This window comes from Passer domesticus, chromosome Z (genome assembly GCF_036417665.1).
Source record: "Passer domesticus isolate bPasDom1 chromosome Z, bPasDom1.hap1, whole genome shotgun sequence".
Classification (NCBI taxonomy): Eukaryota; Metazoa; Chordata; class Aves; order Passeriformes; family Passeridae; genus Passer; species Passer domesticus.
The window spans coordinates 9,151,366-9,176,864 of record NC_087512.1 but is presented as its reverse complement, the minus strand read 5'-3'; the positions used below and the strand labels follow the sequence as shown (position 1 = coordinate 9,176,864).

General features: G+C 57.9%; 1 protein-coding gene across 1 annotated transcript; it reads right to left on the bottom strand.

The window, feature by feature from the left end:
• Positions 1-201: 201 nt before the first annotated feature.
• On the bottom strand, positions 202-10,520 carry PHF24 (PHD finger protein 24). Its single transcript, XM_064403576.1, has 8 exons — positions 10,152-10,520; positions 4,923-5,295; positions 3,640-3,825; positions 3,096-3,174; positions 2,788-2,990; positions 2,317-2,483; positions 2,015-2,116; positions 202-1,909 (listed from the first exon to the last, which is right to left on the bottom strand). The coding sequence occupies exons 2-8, from the start codon at positions 5,289-5,291 to the stop codon at positions 1,813-1,815; spliced, it is 1,203 nt and encodes a 400-aa protein (XP_064259646.1). The 5' UTR covers positions 5,292-5,295; positions 10,152-10,520; the 3' UTR covers positions 202-1,812.
• Between the last annotated feature and the right edge of the window lie 14,979 nt (positions 10,521-25,499).

Genomic DNA, 25,499 nt, shown 5'->3' with positions numbered 1-25,499 from the left:
GGGGAGACATGCAGCACCCTGAGTTTGCTGGGTCCTGGGTGCCCACGCTGGCTGCCCTCTGTCACTGCTGTGGGACACTCTGGGGACAGGAGGCCAAGCTTGCCTGATGGGACAGTGACCTGAGGTGGGATTTTAAACAATAGGAAGCTGTGGGTGCCCAAAAATGCCCACAGAAGACCTGTAAGCACACCAGACAGAAGCTAGCTGGACACAGCTGTTTAATGAATGTATCTCAGTACAGATAGGGAGTTGCAACCCACGCACCCACGGCCGCCTCCTCGCCATGGCTCTGGCCACATCTCGGACCTGGCATCCGAAATATCCCCATTGGCGCTCTGGCCACATCTCGGACCTGGCATCCAAAATATCCCCATTGGCCTGGCATGCCAGGGTGGTAGAGGAAGATGTCGTGGCACTGGTGCGCCTCCTGGTCTTGCAGTGGGGGAGACCCTGGAGAGGGGAACTGTGCCCTGGCTGGGGGAAGGGGCTGACTGGGATGATGCCCACAGGGCATCGGGGATGGAGGTGAGGGAGTGACCAGGTTGCTGCAAGTGCACCCCTGGCCTCTGTACACCCCAGGGCCTCCTGGCTGAGCCATGGCACACCAGGCAGGAAGAGGCTGAGGGCACTGCGGGAAAGGGATTAGAGGGGCAGGAGCAGCTGCTGGGACTGCCATGGGACCTGGGCATCCCAACCCCTGGCATGTGCAGGGCAAGGTTTCTGGGCTTCCTGCTCCTTCATCTGTGGGCTGAGTGCATCTATCACTGTGGGCTGCCAACGGGCCCAGTGAATGCCTCATCCCTGCAGCTGACACCCGGGGGGCTCGGGGCTCTGCCTCCTCCTCCCCACCACTAGCACTAATGCTCCCAGCGAGGCAAGGCTGCCCACTTGATGCGGTGGGTAGAGAGCGAGACTGAACAGGGTTGGTGTGGGACTGGAATGGCAAGCAAATGAAGAGCATCCCTTGGAACCAGGGGTACAGGAGGGGGATGAGGGACGCAGGGAAGTGCTGCCGGCAAGATCAGAGGCATAGGAGGGCTCCCCCTACATCTGACCTTGACTTCTTATCCCTCAGATGCTTTCTGTTACCAGTGCTCCTTCCTACACCATCGCTGTTGGCATTAAATAGTTGGTTGCCAGCAGGGAAGGGTTGAGCCATGACAGGAAACTGTCTCTTCCAGCCATGAGCTGTGCATGCAAGAATAGACCTACTGGGCTCCAACCCCTGCTGGAGCAGGGCAGGGATGTGAAAGACCCCAAAGGGAGTCAGCCACATCCCCTGAGGATCCACCATGCTGATGAGCTGAGACGCTGCTTGCCGCAGACCCGTGGGTGCTGCCTGTGGCACGCAGAGGCTCAGCTGTGCTGCCCCATGATGCTGTGGGAGGCTGGGGACACACTGGGTTCTGCTGTCACCCCACAAGTACCCAGGGCAGCCCCTGCAGGTCCCTGGGTGCTGTGGGGAGAGGGGTCATGAGGGCAGCGTGTTCCCTGCCCCTCGTGCCCCACGGTGACCCCGGGCACAGGAACCCTGCCCACCGTGCTCCCTGCAGGGCGCAGAGAACAGTGGGGACACGCCCTGCCCCGCCCTGCTTCCCCCCACCAATCAGAGACCCGAGAGCCGCTCCTGCTCCCTCAGCCAATCAGATCCTGGCGCCCGTCCTCTTCACAGCCAATCCAAGGGGGAGGCGGGGCATAGGGCAGCACGGCCGCTTCCCTGCCAGCCAATGGGCGCCCGGCTGTGCCCGCGGGGCAGGGCGGGGCAGGTCACCATGGTGGGCGTGGCGCCGCGCCCTCGAGGCGCGGCCGGGTCTAGGCGAGGGGCTGCAGGTGCAGGGCTGCGCTGTTGGGGCGCGCGGCCAGGATGAAGGCGACGTTCTCCCGCAGGAATCCGGCCCAGTCGATGCTCCTGCGGGCAAATGTGGGCTCATTGGACACCCTGGCAACACTGCTCCCCCAGGGTCTCCCCCCAAAATGGGGGTGTCCACCATCCCCCTAAGCATCCCTGCCTCACCTGGTCTCCTCCTGCTTTGTGGCTGGCAGGATCTTCTCCGGGCTCTTCCCGTTCCTGCTGCTGGCGGGGCTGCCCTCTGATATGGGCCCCACATGGCTGATGCTGTGGCAGGGAGGAGGATGCTCTTCATCCCCGCTCCTTGCACCCCAAATAGTGGTGGTGGGGGAAGAGGGTGCACAGGGCTGAGGAGCCATGGAGGGGAGGGAGGTGGTGGGAAGTGGGGGCAACCATTTTTGTGCTGAGCCCCTTTGCTAGGTGTTGGGACTGTGTTGGGAGTCCCAGCTGGGTGGGCATCCCCTCACCTGACATTGCAGGACAGCATCTCCTTTTGGTGCTTGCGGAACCAGGTGTGGCGGGCCTGGCGGCACTCAGCCTCCCCGATGAAGCCATCATTGTCCTGGTCCAGGGCCAGGAAGGCTGTCCGTGCCCGCTCCCGCTCCTTGGGTGTCAGCAGCCGCAGAAGGGCATTCTAGGGGGTCAGAGAAGTGAAGGTGTAGCATGCATCCTGTGGGAACCTCCCTCCTTACATTCCCAAAGCTTAGGGGTCTCCACCCTGAGTACCATGGCCAGGAGTGCTGGCCATGGGAGTCAGCCCCAGGTGCCACAGCCAGAGGCATCAGCTGTAGGAGCCAGCTTTGGGTGCCATGACCATGGGTGCTGTGGATGTTGGGCCTAGGTGCCACTGCCACAGCTGCTGGCCGTGGTAGCCAGCCCTGGGTGCTGTGACCACGTGTGACAGCCATGGGAGCAAGCCCTGGATGCCACAACCATACCTGTGGCCGTATTTTCTGCAGCAGCTGGATGGACTCGTGGGAGAGGAAGTCCTGCCACTCAATGTGCCCCTTCTTGTCAGGGTCCAGGGCGTTGAACTGCAGGGCTGCCTGCTCCTCCTGTGCCTCAGGCATGGTCCGCTCAAACTGCTGCTTGTGCACTTGGTGTTTGTAGTGCAGGAAGTCATCCAGGGTCAGGCAGCTCTCTGCAGGGGACAGATTGGCTGTGCTGTGCCCAGGAAGGAGGGGGGACCCCCCTCCCCAGCTGCTTTCCGCAGCCACCTGGGACCCGCCGCATGGAGGGTACACACCTGGAATGATCTTGCAGTTCCTCAGGGTCTCCATCAGGCTGTACATCTCCTCCTCTGTCAGCAACAGATTGAGGTTGTCCTGGGGTGGGGGGGCAGAGAGGAGCCATGAGGAAAATACATGGGGTGAGGGAGCACACCTCTGAATGGCAGCATCAGGATCCCTTGAAGGCGAGTGGGTGAGGACACCCAGAGAGATGTGCTGTGCCACCCAAGGGTGCTGCAGTGGGGTGGCTCCATGCCCCCGGGCTTTGGCCATCCCAGCTCTGCTACAGCACCTCATGTGCCCACAGTGTCACATCCTGCGCCAAGGTCCTGGGGAGCTGCAGGGCTGCAGAGGTGGGGAGGTGGCAAAGGGCCACTGTGCCCTGTGTCTGGTGACCCTGTCAAGCCAAGGTGGGTGGTGGGAACCGGACAGCAGCATGTCCCCCATTGCCCCAGAGCAGGCTGTGAGGTGGGACCCCGCTCATGTCCGTGTGGGGCACAGTTCCCTGGGGAGCACCCACCCCCTTGCAGCAGCCTGGTGTCCCCCAGTGCAGGCACTCACGCAGTAGTAGCAGCTCCAGCCCGTCTCGGTGTGCGCCGTCTCCGTCACCTCCACGGCGCTGTCCTTCTGCAGGTACCCCATGCGGCGCAGGCAGCCGTCGTGGTACACCCGGTGGCAGATGCGGCAGGGGAAGAGGCTCTCGGCCGTCCACACCTCACAGATCTCACACATCTCATCATTCAGGATCTGGGCAGGGATGGGCACATGCTCAGCAGAGCAGTGTGGGCAGGGGCTTGGCTTCTCGAGCTGGGCGGTGCTTTGCAGGTGGGGGTGGATGCTGGGGGGAAAGCTGGGAATATGTGGGGCTGGCATAGGGAAGAGGTTGTTGTCATGGACGTGGCTGGTCAAGTTAGAGGAGGGTGGGTGTGTTTGTGGGGATGAATGGTGGGTGTTTGTGTACGGCTGTGTATGGTTGGTGGGACTGTGGAGTCGTAGGTTCTCTGCAGTGTGTTACATGTGGGTGGCTGGACTGTAGGGTTGTACACTGGCTGCTCTTTAGGGCTGTAAGTGTTGATGGATAAGCTGTAAGGTTTTCCACACATTTCCATTTCCACTTCCAAAGAGATACTAACCTGGGTATATTATTTAGGTACCCTGGGCAATTTAGGCTCAGGGTGTGGTTGGACACTGGAACAGGCTCCCCAGGGCAGTGGTCACAGCACCAAGCCTGGACAATACTCTCAGGTACATGGTGTGATTCGTGTGGTGTCCTGTCTATGGCCAGGAGCTGGACTTCAAAATCCTTGTGGGTCCCTTCTGACTCAGGATATTCCATGCCTTTATGGTGCTATATAAGGGTGTAGGTGGGCTGGGGTGTAGGCTTGGGTGGGTGGCTGTGTGGGTAAGGCTGTGGGTGTGGATGGGTGGGTTGTGAGATTGAGGGCATGGGTGGATAAGCTGTTGGGTTGTAGACGGGCAGGGATGTAGGGGTTGTGGGTATGGAGGGACGGCTTGAGTTGCAAGCTGGTTGACTGTAGGTGGACGAACATGTAGATCAAATTGTCCTCTCTTCCCCAGACCTAGAACTGCCTGTGCCCAGCAGTGACTTCTCCTTTTCAAGACACCCCAGGGTGCCTCCAGGGCACATCTGAACAGTTGCACCCCCCTCCCAGTGTGGCACCTCCACCCGCCCAGCCTGGCTACTGGCACTCTACCCCTCTGAGCCACCTCCGCAGGGCTTTGCCCAGGGAGACTGTCACTCCCTGGCAGACCCCCAGGTGCTTGTGCACCTCCAGCCCTGTCCCCATCCCTCCCACGCTGTCTTTGTGGTTCCATCAGCTCACCTGCTCCCTCTGCTCCAGGCTGATGTCCGGGGGCTCATCGTCGTGGAGCTCCCTCTTGGGCCGGATGAAGGCTGGTGGCGTGAACCTGTTGGCCCGGTCGAACTCCTCTGGCTCCACGCCCCGGCCATCCCGCAGCCGCTCCCAGGCTGCCTTGCTGGCGCTGCTCTCCTCCGGCTGGGAAGGTCCTGCCAGCGCTTCCTCCTCTCCCTCTTGCACCTCCTGCTCCAGCGTCCCCTGGCGTGCAGTCCCCGCCTCCGCCCGACGCCGTGTCGATGGCTGCTCCCGCAGCCCATCCTTGAAGGCTGACACGGCCAGGCTGACCTTCTGCACCCTCTCCACCGTCTGCCTCCTGGACATCAGCACCCCCATGGCTCTGTGGTGGGAAGGAAGGTGCTATGTCCCTGACCCCCAAGAGGGTGTCCCGGTGGTTTTCCCCCAGCTGCATGAGGAGCAGCTCAGGGCGGGGAGAAGTGAGGGCTTTGTGACAAGCTGACACTGGGATCATGGTGGTGGCTGTGGGGAGATGGATTCCTGGCCATGGAGGGTCTGAGTGGGTGGGGGAGTGGGACAGAAGGCAGGGAGATGGTTTGGGGGTGCCTCCCCACCCTTGCTCTATAGACTCCAGCTTAACAAGAAACATCCAGGCCTCTTCCATGCCAGATCAGTAAAACCCAGAGGGAGTAGGACCAGCTGTAACCCTTCTCATTGCATGCATCTCCTTTCTGCCTTGAAGACAATCTCTGTGGCCAGTCAAGGGTGAAAGATGTCCTCCCTGCAGCTCTGCCCAGGACTAGGTTGTGGCAGGTCTGGTGCTGACCCCTCACCTTCCTTAAATTCCTCTTCACTCAGCTGCCTCTTCTTGCACTCACATGTTTGTGTGTGTGCTGCTGCTGTGATCACTGGGCATCCTGCACACTGCCAGGAGCCACTTGGGGAGGCTGGGCCCGCTGTAGGAGGACTGTGAGGGTGCAAGAGGGAAGGGAAGCAATGTATGGGACAGGGGCACACAGGTCCCAAGAAGCTTTAGCTTCAGTGCTAGGGGAAGATCACCTAAGGATAAACAAGGGGAGGCCAACAGCAGCAGCCTAAGCTGGACACTGTCTCACTGGGTGTGAGCTGAAGCTGGAGAGAAGCAGAATTTGGGCTCCAGCATCATGGGGCACAGCATCACTTCACATGAGGGCTTCCCTCATGCCATGCTGGGGTTACACTATGGAAGATACTGCCCTGGGCAGTGGTGGAATCACTGTCTCTGGAAGTGTTTAAAAATGGTGTAGACATGGCACTTAGGGATGTGGTTTAGAGGTGGCCTTGGCAGTGTTGGGTTAATGGTTGGAGTAGATGATCTTAGAGGTCTTTTCCAGCCTTAATTATTCTCTAATTCTAGGCTGCAGCAAAGAGGCACTTCCAGCTGGTGCCCAGGGACCGGGAGGCGAAGCAGGGAGATTGGAGCAGCAATCTCCTGCCCCGCCAGCCCCGGCAGGGAAGTCCCCAGGTAGCGGGATAATTAGCAGCACGCGTGCACACCGCCGGGATCTCACTGCCTGCGGGAGGACTCGACACCGCGGGCACTGCTGTGGCAGGGAGCCTGGTCAGGGTAATTACAGGTACCCCGCAGCAGCAGGGCCGAGCGGAGCGGAGCAGAGCATGCTGGCAGGCGGCAAACACCACTGCGTGCACACGCATGTGATTTCCCAGCCTCTCCCCACCACCGCGGGACCATCTGCCTGCGGATTCCCACGCGCTGAGCCGGGGATGCAACACGTGTGGGCCCCGTCCTGCGCGTGGGGGTCCCAGCAGCGGGCGCCTGTGTGGGCTGGGGTATCTGCACCTGGTGGCCGCAGCGCCTGGCTCGGAGCTGGTGCCCGGCCTTCTTCAGCTCCTGGGGCTTTGCAAAGGTGGGAGCGGGGCAGAGCTGGAGGCACGTGTCCAAGCCACAGCAGCAGCATCTCTGCGGCTGTGCCGGTGGGAAGGAAAACACCGGGGTGTTTCTACCTCCTCGCCGTGCCACCACCCTCTGCCTGGCTGGCTCAGGATCACGTCTGCCGTGGTCAGGATCAGCTCTGCTGCTGGGCAGCATTGCAGCTCTGCCTGCGAGCGAGAGAGTCGGAGAAGTCACAGGGAAATCCCCCCAAGATCTGCCTTTGTAGGTCCCTGCACCACCGAGTGTTGACCAGATCCAGGCCTACTCCTGCCCAAGGTTTGGGTAGAAGTGGGGAGGAGAGGGTCCAGAGGGTCTAGGCTCACAGAGAAGAGTGAAAAGAGGTGTGTGGCCCACAGCACGCCAGTCTCCCTGGTACCCATGCTGGTGTTCCTCATCCCAGCATGCTGGCAGCTTCTCCCCATGATGCTGCTGAGCTCTGGATGCCCCAGCCCCAGCCACCCTGCAGTGCAGTGGGGCAGCCTGGGCGACAGAAGGGTGGCTGGCGTGTGGACTTTCTGTATTCCCCCCCAAACCTTGTTCTCCTGTGTGTTCATAGTCACCCACCTGCACTGCACTGCTTCTGCAAGATCCCAGCCCACCTCCCTGCTTCTTGTCCTCTTCCAAGCCTACCCCGAGTGCCTTCTGCCACTGTGTACTGTGTGCCTGGAGCCTGGACAATTTCACTTCTGTCATGACTTGTGTTTGTTCTCAGCTCTGCTGGTCCCCCTGCACCTGCTAGTGCTGCACAGCTGGACCCTGCCTGCACATCCAGGGCTGAATGGCTTCACCCTGAACTCAGTCCCCAGACTCCACTGCCTTTCCACAGGCCCCATGGCTCCCCAGATACCCCAAACTTGCTCTGCACTGTCCTGACCCCTTTTTGCCCTGCCTGACCTGGCTTTGTGGGGTGGGACTTCACCCTCACATAGAACCTGGGATGACCTGGAGGCATGCCAGACTTCAGGAGTCGCCCTTCTCCTGGGGAAGGGAGGGCCAGGGGCAGTATTGCCCCATAGCAGCCCAGAAACCTGAGCAGCCCCTGCGTCCCCACATGTCCTTGGGGGAAGGTGTCTCCAGTGCTATTTGTGTCCACCCCCTGAGGCAAACAGAGCCACCACCTGTCTCATCGTGACCTAAGAGGTGCGGGGGCCTCGACCTTGCTGCCAGGCTGCACCGTGGGGCTATTTTTAGGTCGCCCCCACAGAGGAGCTAAATCTGGGCACAGGCAGGAGCTGCCTGCAAACACCCGGCTCCACCGAGCCCTGCCAGCACCGGGGGCTGTCACAGTGGGTGGTGGGAAACTTCCCAACCCCTTCCCTTCCATTGCCCCCAACCCCTGCACCCCTGCTCTGACCCTTGGGCAACACCCCTTCCCCTCACTCTTCTCTTTTGGATTTGCTCCTTACTGCTTCATTCCTGCAGCAAAACACTGAGCCAGAAAGCACTTCATCCTCTTAGTACACATGGACACATCTTTCCCAGCTTCATGCTCCTCTCTACATGGGGAAACTGAGGCATGGAAGCGAGGCTGGTGCAGCTGGAGTGAGAATTAAGCCTGTGTTAGATGCGAATGGGGAGAGAGCTGGTGGCTAGCACGGAGGCACCCCGGGAGAAGGAAACAGGGCAGAGCATCCAGATGCAAGCAGAGCCAGCGGTCCCTGCATGGCTGCAAAACCTCTCTCCCATGGCAGAGCACACGTGGCTTGTGCTGGGGCTGCGGGGTGCCGGGTTAGTGTGGGTGGCAGCGAGTGACACACAGGTGGGCGCAGCCGGGGCGGTGTGGCGGCTGGGAGCGCGGGACGGATGCAGGGGGGTGTGTTTGTTAGGGCTGGATGTGTTGCAGGGCGGATGAGGCGCGAGGGGTGGATGGATGTGTTTCGGGGTGAGTGTGGCTGGCAGTGCGGGGCGGCTGTTGCGGCCCAGGGAGGGTGTTGCAGAGGCTGTGGGCAGGGGGTGGGTGGTGGCTGTGGGTGCAGGGATGTTGCAGCAGCTGTGGGAGTGGGGTGGCGGCTGTGGCAGCTGGGGGTGTGGGGTGGGTGCTTCTCGGGGGCAGTGGGTGCAGGGTGAGCTGTTGTGGTGTGCAGTGGTGGCCGGGGGAGGTGGGGGTGTGGAGCCACAGGGTTTGTAGGACTGACTGTTACCTGCCCCGCAGTGGCCCTCGGTGAAAGGCCCTCCCAGCAAATGAAGGGTCAGCGGGTGCTTGGGCTGGCACACACTCTCACGGGGATGCATCAGGGGTGTGCAGGGACCAGAACCCCCTCGTGTGCCAGGAGCTGGCTCCCCAGTCGGGGGGGAAGGATGTGCCTGGTACCCACAGGCTGCCAGGGGGCCCGGCCTCCTCCCTGCCCTCACCAGGCTGCTGGGTCTTTTGCCCTGCAGTGCTGTGCCTTACTTAGAGCAGCATTAGGGAGCCTGGGGGCAGGGGGGTGGGGTACCAGGAGGGAGGAGAACCCCGGGACCTCAGAGCCCATGGCAGCCCGGTCCCAGGTCTCGGTCCGAAGGGCAGGAAGCAGGGCTGGGAGGAGCTGCCATGGCTCTGCCATGGCTCTTGCACATCTCTGCACACCCTGCCAGTTGCTGCCTGCCCGGAGTGAGGGGGCCAGGCTGTGAAGGCAGCAGGCTCTGCTTAGGGGACATTGCATTCCACCTCCTTGAGCTGGCTGCAGATGGCCACGGGGGTCTGGCAGCATGCTCTTGTCCCCTCTCCCGGAGAGACAGCACATGCCAGAGCTGTGGCACTGCTGGGACTGCTGCTGCGAGATGATCTATTTGCCATGGGGCAGAGAGGTCCGTGGCTGATGGTCCCTCCCACCCTCTGCAGGGCTGTGGGAGTCCAGTGGGGATGTCGGGTGTGTGTGTGGGGGTGCTGTGTCCCAGTCCTGGGATCACCAAGCCAGTGTCTGTTCTCCCTGCCAGATCAGGTTGCCCATCCTGCTGCGCTATGACAGATTTCATAGGTGTGTCGCACTCTTTCATCTCCCAGAGGGGGATGAAAATGCCGTGACAGCAGAGTCCCTTCCTCTGCAGCAGACACAGCTCCTGCCCAGCTCTGCACTTCTCCTTCTCTTCTCCCTCCCCAGCCCCTCTCCCCAGTACCCACATGAGGACCCCGATGCCTGGGCAGGACCCTCTCACCCCACCCTCATCCCCACTCCCAGGCATCCCATCCCAGGAGCTCTGGTCCCTGACTCCAGGATCCTGGGGGCAGTGGGGGAGCCCACTGAAGGGCGACACAATGTGTGGACAGCCCATGCTACGCACCCAGCAAAGCGCCTAAAATGCAAAAAAAAAACCCCCCCACTTACCAGGATCAGGGTCGGTCTGGGAACACGAGCCCTAGACAGCAGTCCACACGATGCCCATCGCCGCTGCTTCTGGCCACGAGCCCCTCTCCTCCCGCGGGCGCTCACCGCATGCCGTGCCCCGCGTGCAAATCCCTGCCAGGGGATGGAGCAGCGAGGGTGGTACCCGGGAAGCCAGAGCCCTGCACTTGCTGCCGGAGGATGCAGGAGGCAGCGAGATGCTGGGAGCGGATGCCTGTGTCTAGCGCGCGCGCACACACACACACACACACACACACACACGCTCAGAGGAAGCAGGGAGCTTGTGACTGGGGCTGAGCAGATGCAGCCTGGTTTGCCGTCCCTGTACCAATTGCTGCCCGAGCCGTGTTAAAAAGCTCTCCGAGAAACGAAGATTTTTTTTTAACCGGGCTGACGTGTGCTGGAAGATACCAATAAAAGCTTTCCCTGCATCTCCTTTGGCCCCCTGGGTTGAACCGCCTTTCTCAGAAAAAACCTCAAGGATTACAGAGGTGGGACTGCATCCAAGGATGAGCAAAGGTCTCATCTGCCCCCGCTGCGGGGTCTTCCCCAGACCGGTGCCTCAGTCACGGGCTACCTGCACCTGCTTTAACCCAATGTCTGCTGGTCAGTGTTGCAGGCAGGCTGTCCTTCCCACACCGTGGTGCAGCAGGGGCATGGTGGCTGCTGGCTACATGCAGCCCTCTGTGCCCAGCTCAGTGCAAAACACGGGGTTTTTGTTCTTCCAGTCCCCAGGACTTGTCCCCTGGGGGGACACCACAGGGCTGCAGCAGGGCTGGGGGCTCACAGGGGGTTGGGAGGAGGTGATGGGGCAGGAGAGAGGAGGCTGGTGGGGAGAAAAAGGCACAGCTCTAATGCAGCATGTCTGAAGGCAGAATGTCTGGTCCACATGCATCCCCATCTGCCCCCCATCAGCTTGGTGGAGATGGACACAGCCCCCTCACACCTTACTGGAGGGGCTGCACTTTTCCCTTCCGGAATAGACAGGTGATGATTTAGGGTGAAACAGACTCGGAGCCCTCCTAGGAGCACTTTCCATCCAGACCTGGGATACATGCTGAAGGTGAGAGCAGAGGGGCCTGGGCAGTGGGGATGCTGCAGGGCTGCCCTGCTCCTTGGCCAGGCTGGACACAGCACGTGCTGTTCTGACTAGGACATGGGGAAGCTCTGCTCAGCCCCACTGCACTGTTCCTGTCCCCAGGATACTGCCTGGGGGGAGCCCCTCATCCCAGCCCGACATCCTAGCAGGTCCTAGCAGGCTCCAGGTCTGCCAGCCCCACAGAACAGTGGATGTGTGGACAGCAGTGAGCAGCAGTGGAGAGGGAGAGATGTCACCTTTCCCACACAGAGAGCATGGGGAGCATGGAGTGGGAGATCTGGGATTAAGAACCATTTGATGACTGAAGCTTCCTAGCTTCTGGAAGATGGAAAGCACCATCCCTGAGGTCTTCTACATCCCAAAAAAATCCAGACCTGTGGTGGATGCAGTATCCAACACCCCCGGAGTGCTCTGCATGCCCAGGAGCAGGTCACTGGGACAGGGCAGCCCTGAGGGGACCAGGTTCCACATGCTGGTGCCACATGCTGGTGCCACATGCTGGTGCCACAATGGTTCTTGACCCTTGGCTGCTATTCCACACGCTGTGCCAGCCCTCTGTAGTCCTAAGAGCACTGACAATGATCCCACAATACCCATATCTTCATTGCAGACCCTTCCCACGGCTCACCTGGGAGTAAGCTGAGACCATCTGCAGCTCATGTCAGCTGCAAACAGATCCAGAGGCTGGGAAAAGCAGCATCTGGGTGCTGTGCTGCGATCTGAGCCAGTCCATGGCTCTCTCTCCCATGGCTGGGCATGCACAGAGCCAGGCTGGAGACAGGATTTATCTGTTTTCTGCTTGTGGCTGTCAGGTCCTGCCTTGCTTCACTCCATAAGCTGCAGGAGCCTTAATGCAGCCTCTGGGTGCCCTGCCCTGGCCCAAAGTGCCTCTCTGTGCTCCATCCTTCCTCAGGAATGCTTTCCTTTAGGGTGAATCACATTTGGCATTGTTTGTTCTGGGGAGCACGGTGGAAAGGTGCTGGGATGGCCGTGGGGTGGAGAAAGTGGATGCCAAGGAAGGCATCCACCGCAAGGGAGGCCCGCGGGAAACATCTCCAGAGACGAACCCTGGCCCCAGAGGGCTGGGGAGGAGTGTGCGGGCAGGCTCTGAAAGCTTTTAGTGCCTCTGAGGGGAGGGCAGTCCCGGGGCCGAGCGCAGCGCTTCCTGGAAAAGCAGAGGCAAGGAGGAGCTGCAGCCCCGCTCCTGCTCCAGCTGCCCAAGGCCTTGGGGATCCCGCTGCAGGCAGGTGCGCCGTGCCCCAGAACCAGAGCCAGGCCCAGGACAAGGACATCCTGTGCCGGATTAAGGATCGTCTCGCACCCTCTGGGGAGGAGGAGGAGGAGGACACAGTCAGTCCCCTGTCCTCCCCGGAAAGCCACGGCGCGGCTGGCTGCTCACTGGAGCGGCACCGCCGGCAACAGGCTGGGGAGGCTCCCGACGGGAGCCGGCAGCGCCGGTCTGCTGGAGGAGGGCTGCAGGGGCGGAGGTGAGAGCTGAGCTGCAGCGGGAATGTGCATTTTCGTCAGCTCCTCTTCCCCGCTCCCAGATCTCGCATGACGCCCGCGTGTAGGTCACTGGCTGCTGCGGCGTGTGGGCTCGCTCGCCATCTGCGGCTGCTGCTGCCCGGCCCGCAGCCGCCGCCCCCGGGGGGACACGGCCCGGGGGTCTGCCCTGCCGTGGGCACGCAGGGAGCGAGCCACGGGGTCCCGAAATTTTGGCAGGAACGGCGGCCGCGGCGCGCCTGCGCCAGCCGGCGTGGGGTGATGGAGAGGAGAACTTGTCAAAATAGCGAGGTATCTTTTTTCAGGAGATTGCAAGTTTGGCTGATGGAGATAATAGTGTTGATGCGCTGCGGGGAGGGTTCGGAGAGGCATCGACTCCCCTCATGGCAGCTGTTTCAGGAGGGAAGGATGATACCAAAGTCAGCATGAAATTGGATAAAAACTGGCTGCCTGAAGGGCTGCCGTGTCAGACTGCAGGCAGAGAATGGCACAGCATCGCCCATCACCTGGAATAAACGGCGCAAGAGCGAACCTGTGAGCAAGGCAGACCATGCCTGGCTCCCTGCACAGCCCATACCCCCCATAAGTGTGGGGTCCATGCAGGAGCTCAGGATCTTATCCATGGAGCTGATCCCAGTTGCAGACATGATCCTGCTCTCCACTGGCAACCAAACAGGAAGGCTCCTGGTGCTGGCTGCAGACAGCACCTCTCAGGGCCACCTGCTGATGGCTGTCCTTCATGTCCACTCACAGTTGTCCATCCCTGCTCCTGGACATTCACACAGGCTCATTGATGGTTGTCCATCACGCTCCTGGTCATCAGTCAGGGCTGTGCAGGATGCTGATGGCTGTCCATCGTGTTCCCACATCAAGGCCAGGTCGCTGGCACTGCCATTCACTGCCTGCATTGATGCAGCTGTCCTCGGGTGGTGCCACGCCCTGACAGCTCAGCCATGGATCCCCGCAGCCCCCAGCTCCCTGCAGCTCAAACCGAGGGTGGAGGGCAGCTGGAGCCCTGTGCCACCTACCCCAAAGGTTTAAAACTGCTTCCCATGGAGAGCTTGATCCTGGAGGATCCTAGGCTGCTCTGATATGTTCCCTCTCCCAGTCCTGTCCCCACCAATGTGTGGGGACACCTTGCCAGGTGTGTGTGTGTGTGTGTGTGTGTGTGTGTGTGTGTGTGTGAGGCTGCAGTGCCATTGCCATTGCAAATTGGCGACAGGGTGGTGACTGCTCCCTCCTCCCTGAATTCATCCTGCTGTGTTTTTTGGGATGGTGATGGGGACAGGAACCATCCTGGCTTTTCCCCTCCCTCAGCAGCCAGAGTGCCCTAAGCAGGGGCTGCCAGATGGTGCCCAACAGGGGTGCAGCCCCTCCTTTGGTCCCCATCAGCAGCCACGCAGTAGCAAACCCAAAGTAGGTTAAGACACCGCGGATGCTGGCTGTGTGCCTCACGGCTGTGGCACCGAGCTTTTGTGCTCTGAGCTTTTCCCTCCCATCCCAGAATGCAGAGCTCTTGCTGGACATCATTACTGAGCAGCCCTGTTTACAAGGCAGGGAGCAAGGACTGGTGTTGCTCTGCCTCCCCACAGTCCCCCCAGAGCTTTTGTGGTACTCAAAAATCCCCCAACACAAAAGCCTGGAGTAGAACCTGTCTACTGTCAATCACGCAGGAATGGGGAATTTGGAATCGAGGTCTGTTGGGATTCACAGCAGGATTCAAGCTGTGGCATGGCCAGGCACCACTTTGTGTGGATAGGAGGAATCCCTCCTTTGTCCAGACACAGATTTGGTCTGAGGTCCCACTCCAGCCTGATCCAACAACCTCTCCCAGAGCATGAGCACATTGTGCTTCCCAGGGTGTTTTTAGCTCTTTCCAGGACCCTGACCTGAGTGCTGCTTCCTTCTCATCCTCATCTGTGTCTGCTGCCATTCCCACCTCACTGCCACATCTCCACATCTGCTGGGCTGAGCCACAGCAGCCCCAGATCTGCTGGGCATGCATCTCTGAGCAGGCAATGAATCCTACCAGCTTCCCCAGCTGCTGGAAGGAGAAGATGCAGCCTAGATCCTGCCCATCTATCCTTTCACTTGCCCACTTCCAGAGCTGCATGCTGCTCTGTTCCATGCTGTAGTCCTGCAGTCACACTTTGGCTGTTCCCTTATCCTACAGGTTGGGCTCTGGGGAGCCTTGGAAAGTGTGTGAGGTGCTGAGTACCCTGTTGCCTTGCACAGCCATTTGCCCACATTGCTCCTCCATAAGCTGCCTTCATCCCCACAGTAAGGGAGGAAAGCTGATGGAGACAACTGCTCAGACCTGGGGAGGGAGTAGAGAGAAAGGATGTGGTCTGACAGTGTCTGAGTGCTAAAATGCCCCATGAAGAGCTGGGGGGGGATGTTCAGGGGTGAGGGAAGCAGGGACATAAAGGAGGAGGGAGGAAGGCAGCAGCCCATCTTGCCCAGGGGACATAGTCCAGGGCTTGGATCTGCAGCGAGGTGTTCCCCAAGCTTGTGCTTATCCTGGGATGCCCTTCCTTGGAGTGGCAGGTCCCTGCAGAGCAGCCAGGGCAGGGAGTCATGGGTCTTTCGATCCTGTTCCTGCAGCTGGAGGCTCGCCAAGCATGGCCCTGATGAGATGAGGGTGCTCCTGCTGGACAGATAATAGCTGAGCAATTTAGAGCTCTCTCATCTAGGAGTACTCTTGCAGGCATCAGCTAAATGACCCTCTTCACAGGACCACTCCAGCCAGCTCCCAGACAGTGGGCATCCCTCACAGCTCATCCCCTCTGCTCCACCTGTCAGTCCCAGAACATCTGAGTCTGACCCCACAACTCTCCAGGGACCCTCCTTCCTAAGCAGAGACATGGCTGTAGCCAGATAGTGGAGCCTGGTGCAAGGACTTGTCCCCCTGATGGGCTCTGGAGAGCAGGATGGCCCCGGGGAATGGGGAGAAGGATCGAGGCTGTGTTGGAGAGGGGAGTGCTGGGTTTGGACTCTGGGTGGGCGCAGGGTGTGGGTTTGTAACCCCTCAGCACCTTGCAGGACATGCACTCAGCCCCACAGGAGTGCCAGCCCCTCCTGCTGCCCAGCCTGGCTGTCACCCTGCAGCGTCAGCCATCCCCACATCCTCCATCTCTGCCACAGGCCGGTGGAGCATCCTCACAGAGGAGCTTTTCAAGTGGAACGGAAACGCCTAATGAAGGCCGACTTCATTAACCAGGGCTGTCACTGGGATGATTGCTGCCTTCCTGAGCCACTCTGTGAGCAATGAAGCTGTGTCAGAGGAGAGGAGAGGAGAGGAGAGGAGAGGAGAGGAGAGGAGAGGAGAGGAGAGGAGAGGAGAGGAGAGGAGAGGAGAGGAGAGGAGAGGAGAGGAGAGGAGAGGAGAGGAGAGGAGAGGAGAGGAGAGGAGAGGAGAGGAGAGGAGAGGAGAGGAGAGGAGAGGAGAGGAGAGGAGAGGAGAGGAATCAATCCAAATACCTCTGCCCTGCTGCCAAGGGCACCATGACATGTTTAGGGAGCTGGGGACAAGCAGGCAGCCCTCAGGGCTGGAGGCAGAGCCCATCTGGCTCCAGAGGAGAGTGGCTCTCCCTCTCTTTTCCCTCTCCTCTCACACAGCTCCTTTCCTATCTTCTCCTCTTAGCTGAGAGCTGTGAGTGCTGGATCTGGCCATTGAATGCCCCTGGGGCACAGCTGGGTCCTGTTCTAACACACAGATGGGACCTGGTGTGACCTGCAGTGATCCCAGACTTCTGGATGCTGCAATCTGCACAGGGACATGGTGCTTGCAAGTGGTCCAGCAGGCTCCACATTGCTTTTGGCATTTCTATCAGCCTTGTTCCCATACTGCAGCGTGCCACAGACTGGCTTCCTGAAAAAGCTCCCTCTCCAAGCCTGGAAAACCTTTACCCATGTGAGGGGCTGTGCACGCTCCCTGTCTTCCCTCTTGGGAACCTCCAAGCACCCCTGATGGGGTAATTTGGAACAGCCCCGCAGAGCATCAGAGCCCCAGCACGCCACTGCCTCTCCTCTTAATCAGCTAATTGTGTGTTTGGGGTTTCAGGCAAGGGCCCCAGCCTGGTGTTGCCATACCAACCACATCAGCTTCACTTTCAAACATTTACCAAGCAGGCTTGAAATGTGGAGGGGGGGAGTGGGGGGTGTGAATTAAAAGAGAAGAGGAAGCCAAACAGAGGGTTGAAGGGAGGGGAGAGAGTAAAAGGGCTGTGCCTGTGCCTTTTTCACTACCCCACGCTGAGTCCTGCAGGGCAGAAAGCTCTGATTAAAACAGCTCTTGCTGGGACTCGGAGGCTTTTTGGGGAACAAAAAAATGCCCCTGCCTGCTGGAGGCTGTCTGGGGCACTACTGGGGATGGGATCACATTGATTCCTTCAGCAAGGTGAGGGGAGGGCTGTGAGATGAGGGTGCCCAGGACCCTGAGCAGGATGGGGGGTGAGTTGTGGGTGCTGGTTCTGGGGGCCCATCACCCCCAAAGCTGGCTGGGCTGGTGGTGCAGGCAGCTGGTGGGATGGCTCCGTGGAGGAGGTTAAAAAAAGTGCCTTGGGCTGTGATCTTACAGCTCAGAGGGTCTGTCCCCTCTTTGTCCCCAGCCTGCTGTTGTCCCAGGGTAAAGAGCAGGACCCCCACTCCCAGGAGCACTGGCCCCAGCTGGCCTGCCCTGCTTTCTGGAGCTGGGCTGATTGTCTACCCTGGCTGCGACTCTGTCCCTCCTCTCTTCTTCCAAACCCACATCTTTGTCCTGTTTGACCTGTCTGTGAGCTGGATCAGTCCTTTCAGCTTCTCCAGCCCTGCAAAGCAGGCTCTGGGATGCTTTTTTATGCCAGCATGAAAAAGCAGCCCAGAGCTGGTGTGGCATGAGCCCTTCTCTGCCTGCCAGCCCTGCTGCAGTGTCTCAGCAGTGGCCTGCATGATGCAGGCAAGAGAGCTGCCCCAGGAGGGGAAATGGAGGCGGGTGTGTGCTCCTTCTCCAGTTCATCCAGCTTCCTCTGAAAACCCATTTAACAGATCAAAATTTTATACTCTGAGCCATGCTAGAGCCCAGAGCAGAGTAAAATCTAGTTGCTTGCAGATTTTGGGCAAAGGAGAGGCATGGCATGAACAGGAGACATCAGCTGCTGCAGGGACACAGGGGAGATGTAAGGAGGCAGGGCAGGTCAGAGAAGGCATGACATGCAAGGAAAACAAATTTTTGAGAGTGACATGTGGCCCTTTTGGCATCCCGTTCCTTGGGATGGGCCTTGCTCTGGCCTCTGGTTGCCTCTGTCCTGTTCCTCTCCCTCCCACCATCCCCTGGCTGGACTCTGACACCCACCTGAGTACCATGTGAGCCTGGTGGCACTGGCCATGGCCCTGGCTGTGGAGCAGAGGCAGACAGTCCCTTTTCCCTTTTCATTGCTAAGGCTTCAACATGTAGGACTGCTTCCCTTGAAGGCCCTGTGTTCCTCCTCCTCTGTGCTGAGCAAGTCACTCCATCCCTTCACGCTGGCCACGTGGCTCAGCTGTGAATCACTGTAGAGGCTCCTCCTCAGGAGTTTCTTGGCCTCTGGAGACCAGGCACCCTGCTCCCTCCTGGCTGTGCACCTCCTCCCTGCCATGCTTTGCTCCCCAGAGGCCCCAGCTCTCCGGAGACCAGTGCTTGAGGAGGGAGGGAGCTGGAAGAAATCTGTTTCTCTGGAATGAGTTCTGTCCTTCCTCTCCCAGGCATCTATGCAAGCTTCACATGCCCCAGCAGCCAGCACCTCCAGAAACTGTCTCCTCATGCTGGTCACAAGGGTTTCAGGGACCTGTTCCATGCCCAGTGGCCTGGGGGACCCTGCCCCTGGCCTGTGGATGCCCTGCAAGTTCCCTGTCCCACCTGTTGTTTGATGACAAGAGCAGCTGAAGTGGCCATGGCCTGTGGGATGGCTCCTGTGAGCCTCAGGCTGGAGCAGATGCAGAGGTCAGCAGCAGCAGGAGTGCAGCCCAGGCTTTGCGGGGCAAGCTCTGGGATTGCCTGCACTGCCTCGGGCTTTGCAAGCAGCCTGAGACAGCTCGGCCATCACAGTCAGCTTATCAGCCTTGCTGAGCACCTCTGAGTGGCCCAGAAGGCTTTCTGCTGGCAGAGTGCAGCCCTGGAAGCTCTCATCTGCTGGAGATGCTGTGTGGGCAGCCCCCTGCCTCCTTCTATACACCCTCGGGGGCTCACCCACACCTGGCACAGTGCAAATCTGGACATCCACAAGGCAGGAGGGTAAATCCTCCCTCTCGGGGCTGTGTGGGTACTGCTGGCTCCATGGATGGAGCAATCTGGGAGGTCTCAGTGTGCCATGGGGTGTGCTTGCTGGGCAGGATACCCTGGTGTATTCCTCCTGGATCCCGCACCCTGCCCGTGGCTTCCCCACTATGGACAAACACCAGTCAGGAGCTGGGACAAGGAATTCCCTGGTCACAGCTGTGCCACAGCCACCAGGACAGCCTGCAGCCTCCTAGCTGCTGCCTGCTTTGTCACAAACATGATGCTTTGTTCTCCATCCTCTCCATGTGTCCTTTTGACAGGGAAAAGCCTCCAAGCCATTATTCTTGGGTTGTTCTCCCCTGCAGATTCAGAAGGAGATGGTCAGTGTGACCGCTGTGCAGGTGGCAGGGAGCAGGAATGTGGTGTCCCACGACCCTGCATCCCACCCCAGGAAGCTCATATGTAGCACATATGGGCCTCTCAGTGCTGGACATGAGGCTCTCTTCTGGGCAGCTCTGCCTGTGAGTTTTACATCTGCTTGCAACGTTTCCAACGGTTTGATTTACTGTAATTCCTCTGGAAAGCAACTTTTGTGATTGCTAGCCTGGAGATCTCAAGCTGGACTTAAACAACAGGATCCTAAAGAGGCCATGAATAATTGAGCCTAATAAATATTAATAACTGTGGCAGGGCATGTAATTGCAAGGAGTGTTCTGGAAACACAGCTCTGCAGGCAAATGTGCACTCTCGGCAGGCCAGGGCAGAGCGCAGTTAACACTGATGCTGCCGGGCCATGCAAAACTGTACCTGGCCACCAGCCCAGCCACCCTCCTCTGTGGTTTTTGGTGGCCAGGGGCAGGGGATTCTGGCCACCGTGTGAGTTTTTAGCTGTCTGTGTTTAGCAGAGGGTCTCTCCCCCATAACCTGATCTCCTGTTGAACACGAGCAGGCTTGCAGCATCCACTGCATCATTTGGCAGGGGTGTTGTCTGACTCTGAGCTAATATCCCTCAGGGATACTGGGGGACCTGGGACACTCCAGAAAGTCCTGTCCACATTGACCTACAGGCCATAGGAGGAATGCCCCAAACTGAAGTCAGGCTCTTTGGCCACAAGTACCGGATCATCTGTCTGCAGCCAGATTTCAAACAGGGCTGTCCCATGCATCGCAAAAAATGGATCAACTGCAAAAACTGGCTCCCAAGTCCAAGTGATACCAAGAAGGCACAGTTTAAGTTTTGTATGACCTAAAAAGCCCTCCAAAGTTGGGGCGAGTGAAGACTAGACTGAGGGAAGGGATGTGCATGGATTTTCTATTTCTGACAGAACAGTGATGTGGAATGCATATGGCCACCTCCCGTGACTGAGGGATGTCCTTTAGGGAAAGATTGAACTTGTCACTTGAACCTTTGCTGAGCCATTGATCAGAGCTTGAGCAGATGCAGGATTCTGCCCAAAGTAGCTGACCTTTTTGGATGAAATGTAACAGCAAAGCTAAAGACAAAACCCAGCTGTACTCTTCCTGAGGTGCTCTCGTCCCTCACCAAATCCTGTGCCTGAAGCGATGCTCATTCTTGTGGCTTTGCCAATGCCCAATCAAACCCAGCATTTCCCAGTCTTGTCTCTGCTTTTCAAGGCAGATGAGGGAAAGGAGTCAAAAAGGAGTCACAAGTGGCTCAGCCTGCAGCAGTGCTATGGGTGGGTTTTGAAACATATGCATGAAGGCTTTACCAGAGATTTCTGGGAGTTGTGATTCAGAGTGGGGACCTTGTGGTCCTGCCCCTTTTTCAAAAGAACACTGGCTTTGCTACCTGATGCTGGGGGTGTGATGAAGGCTTCTGTATGGCATACAGAGGAATGGAACAGAAAAACTGCTGAGCTTAGGGCAAGAGCTGGGGGTAATTTGAGTAGGATGTTGTCCACAAGTTTCTGCTTGGAAATTGTGGTGCTTGGGCAGCTGAAGGCCTGTGAATGCTTGGCAAGGGTATTGTATCCTCTGCAGGAGCTTCTCCCACACTGAACAAGTGCTTCTTTTCCCCAAGCTGCCTGGCTGTTGAGACTGCATCTTGCAAATGCGGTTTCAGACAATAACAGCTTGCAATTATGCAGTGCTTTCAAAACCAAGATATCCTGAATTTCGTTAACGTCTTTGTATAAAACTAGCTGAGGCTGCTTTTGGGATGCAAAGCTCCAGCCTGTGCGGAAATGTCGCAGCTGGATCACCCAAATCTTTATTCTGTTCTGGAGATGGATCATCCTGAAGGAGATTTTAGGGCGTTGCTGTCTGCCTGGGCTCAGCCAGAGTAGAGGGTGCACAGGGACATGCTGTGGTCTCTGACCCCCATTTTCTGTGATTTCTGCTGCAATGTGGGTCCAGGGAGGGGGCTGGAGGATGGGGTTATCCATGCCAGGAGTCAAAGGGCTCTGTTCTCTCTGGGGCAGAGAGAGATGTGGCTTGGTGAGGATCAGTACAGGAAGTGGGAATTGCTGTAAGACCCACTGTGGGGCAGCACCTCAGTGTGCAAAGGGCAAGCAAGGATTTCCCAAGGGAAAGCTGTGCTGGACTCCAAGGGTCACCACCAACAGCTCGAAGGCTGGTGGGTGGCCAGTAATGACTGAAGCACCTGGAAGGTGACACAGGGCTTTCCATCAGCCACGGGGGTAGCCACAGGGGATGAAGCTTCAGCCAAGCCTCAGGTGCCGCTAGACAAGGGGGGCTGACACCTGCCGCAGCCTCAGTGTGAAGGGATTAGATAAATGTGAACACCAAGACCCTGAAATTCATCAAGGGGGATGCAAAGTGCAGCCCTGAGGCGCAGGGAGCCCAGGCAGGGAGCGGAGCACAGAGAGGCAGCAGTGGTGGGAAGGACCTGTGTGTTATCATGGACACCGGGCTGAACGAGAGCCAAGAGAGCACTCTTGTCGTGGAAAAGGGAAACCACATCCTGGACTACATTAGGAGGAGAGTGTCCAGCACACTGAGGGAAGTTATTATCCTCGCTCCTTGGCCCTGGGGGGGATGCACAGATGTCAGAAGCTATTCTTGAATTGCTGTTAACAGCGCCTCTCCCCCAGCTTTCTCTGTTGATACCGGGAGGTGAAAATACAGACAGTGATACAGGGGTTACTGCAGGAGCAATAAAGGAGCTGTAGTGTTATCCCAAGGCACTTGGAGCACCCACTTGGGAAATACATAGTCTTTCCTAAGTCCCATATAGTTCAAATTACACATCTGGGGAAACAAGGATCTTTTCTCTAGGATATTAACTTGTCTTTTGGATAAAAAATTAATGAAAAATTTGTCTCTGAAGAACCTGGAGGTTTTTTCTGTGACAACAGATACCCCAAACATAGGAATACTGAAACGCTTCCAGTTGCTCTGAGTTGCTGTGCAGTCACTCTCCAGCTGAAAGAGTAATACTTCATCTGCTGTACTGCATTCAGGATCGAAAACTGCTTCAGCTGTAGTTGAAAGTGTGAAAAAGTGAGTGGTCAGCAGCTTGGCTGACCATTGCTGTGTGCAGCTGACAGTGCTGGAGCTCTTTGAGGAAGCAGGCAGCAGATTCCTCTTTGAGGAATCAGTACCTGCTAGGGGCTGGCTGCCCAGAGTGTGTTGCACGGGGAGTGCTCACATCAGTGTTTTCTCAGTCCTTTTTTCTTTCCGACTGTGTCGAAAATTCAGTGTTCCAGATGAGACCCATCTGTCATCAGCACATTTGCCCCACAGGGTTAACTTAATACCCTGTGGTCGAGAGGAACCCGAATAGTTTTGTGGGTTATCACAGGTATCTCTGCACTGGGTGCTGTGTTCTGTGGGAGTGGTCTCACTGCTGGGTGAAGCCATCACCACGCTGTCAACACTTCAGAGGGATCCAGCATCACGTGGCAAGGCTGGCAAGGAGGCACACACTAGAGAGACAGTGACGTGGGTGGGCTGGTGACAAGTGGCTGGGGCAGACTTTCAAGCCAGTGGCATGGGCAGGCTTGTGACAAGTGGCTCTGGAGGTGGCAAGCTCCTTCAACAGGGAATCGAGGGCAGTAGTGATTGCCCTGGGACAGCTTTGCCCCAAGCTCCTGCCTTCATGGGCGATTGCAGAGCATCAATCCTCAAATCCGCTCCACTTTTCAAAGCTTTTAAGCTCCCCGGGCTTTACTATGCTCAAAGGCAGCTGCATGAAAGAATATTTTCCCTTTGTAAACAGATGCAGCGACCTGCTTAGCATCGATCCTGTGAGGCAGGGCTTCAAATTCAATTTGTTTCCATCATATCTGTGAATAGTTCGGTAAATTGATGTCTGAGAATAAAAATGTATTGACAGTGATTACAGCTGATAAATATAATTTTAAATATAAGATGAAGCTTATGATCATTGAATTGTTCACCTGAGGGATGCAAAGCTTGCACAGTAAACAGTATTTTTCTAAGACATCACTTAAAGCTCTGACCTTTATTTTTCATGAGATGACTCCAATTTCCATCTCTTTTTCAAGGGAGGAAGCCCTGAAAAAGTCATGGAGTGCAGCTGATGATCCCTAAACCTGCAATTTATGCAACTGTTGTAATCTCCGCACAACTGTAACTGATGAATATGCATCACATCATTTTTATGCATGGCAGAAAGTAACCTACTTCTGTCCCCTAACAAGCTGTGGTAGGGCTGGCTGCATATTCCTGAGACTCTGTGCCCTCAGTGGGGCTGTGGGGTTTCAGGGAGGGTGGGGACACCACGGCAAAAACCTGAGGCCAGGCCTGGTCTGCAGGTTAAGACCATATCTGTTCCATGGGTGTCAGTGTGCTGATCTGCTCCTGCCTCCTCTTAAGTCCCACTTCAGGCAGGGTTTAGGGCACAGTGAGGCAGCAACTTTCTGAGGGTGGCTGGGAGGATGGTGACCACCCCAGAGGAGGCCCTAAATTAACATCTTGAAGGCAGGGCCACAGACATGTGATAGACACAGAAGAATGGCCAAGTGACACTCTAATGAGTGTTAATGGGAGGTAGGAATTGAATCCTGCCGGCTCATTAGCAAGGGAAGAGGTGCCATCTGCTGTGGCTGGCAGGTTCCCTGCCACAGTTTGTGAAGGGGGGGGGGCTACTGCTTCTGGGAGTTGTGGGGAGGCAAGACCCCTGCCTGGGGCCCGTGCTGCTGTGTGTGCGACAGCAGGAGCCCGTGCTGGGGGACACTGTGTGTGAGAGCTTCCTCGGCCCAGATGGGATCTGCCTTGGCACTAGGAAGAGTCCCTGTGCACTCCCGTGTTGTCCATGGGCCCCCCAGCCCTTTCCAGCCTGGCCAACAGGGCAGCAGGACTGGCAGGAGGATGAGCTTTGATCCTGCCAAAGAAGGCTGCCTGCTTTTCTGTGAGTGCCCATGACCTGGACTTGTCCCTCCCAGCTGTTGGCAGTGACACAAGGATCCTGGCTGGGCTCTGCAGGCAAAGCCAGTTGTCTGCAGGTCCTGACTGCTCCCAAGCCCTTCAGGACTGAGAGATTTGGGGCTGCCAGACAGGGAGTGGAACTTGAAGAGCTCTGACTGTTGCTGGGGAGCATTGTGTGTGAGATGCTTCTGGATGGAGAAGTTGCCTAGGGTCTCCTGGTTTGTCCTCTCAGCCCCTCTCAAAGCAGAACCTGCAGCAGGACCAGCTTTGATCCTTCCCAAGGAGTGTGACCATCAGACCAATCCCACCACACCACGCTCATGTGCAGCTGAGGACAGGAGCCAGCCTCACGCTGCCATGCCTGTGGTCCTCTCAAATCTGGAGCTGAGCCAGGAGACAAGCAGGAAGCACAGAGCAGGAAAAAGGCTGGAGAAAAAGGCTGGAAAAGCTGTGAACCTTTCTGGAGCAGAGCAGTGGTTCATGGAGAGGTTCCAGTGGCTGCTGCCCAAATTCCTGCAGGTGGTGACTGGCCCCTGTGTCCAAAGAGCCTGGCTAAGGCAGAGCAGGTCCCACGTCAGCATCCCTGCGAGGCTGACTCATGCCTGCACTGCATCCCTTGCCCACCCAGTGCCTGTGACAGTCATGGCAGTGCTTCCCCTGGCTGCAGTGGGGCTGCTGCCTCAGCCTGGACACCAGGCACCTCTGCCCTCGCTGCTCCCAGATTTGTCCTGCTCCTTCCCCCAGCCTGGCTGTTCCTGTGGGGCGCAGCTGAGCCTCACTGCCCTGAGAGCCTGAGCAGCATGGACCTGGCCCAGGGAGAGAATCCCCTGCAGAGCTGGGGTCTGCCTGCTCCCTGGGATCTCTGTGTGGCTGCACAGCCCCTTGGGCCTGGACAGTGCAGGTGGCACTGGACTGAAGAGGCTGTCACTGTGGTTGTGCTGGTGCATGGATTAGTGGGTGTGCTCAGCAAAAAAGGAGGAGCACCTGCCAGAAAGGAGCTGGTTGGCATGAGCAGATCCAAAGGGGAAGCTGAGAGGTAAACTGTGAACACTTCTGGGGAATATGCATGGCTGACCACAGCAATGGTGATGATGATAAGGAGGTACTGCAAAAACACATC

Bases quoted from the DNA above. Each gene is read 5' to 3' on its own strand.
- PHF24 (XM_064403576.1), bottom strand. From the start codon at position 5,291: ATGGGGGTGCTGATGTCCAGGAGGCAGACGGTGGAGAGGGTGCAGAAG. The intron at 3,826-4,922 runs GTGAGCTGATGG...ATCCCTGCCCAG, and splicing joins GCCTGGAGCAGAGGGAGCAG to ATCCTGAATGATGAGATGTG. The intron at 1,910-2,014 runs GTGAGGCAGGGA...ATTTGCCCGCAG, and splicing joins ACAAAGCAGGAGGAGACCAG to GAGCATCGACTGGGCCGGAT.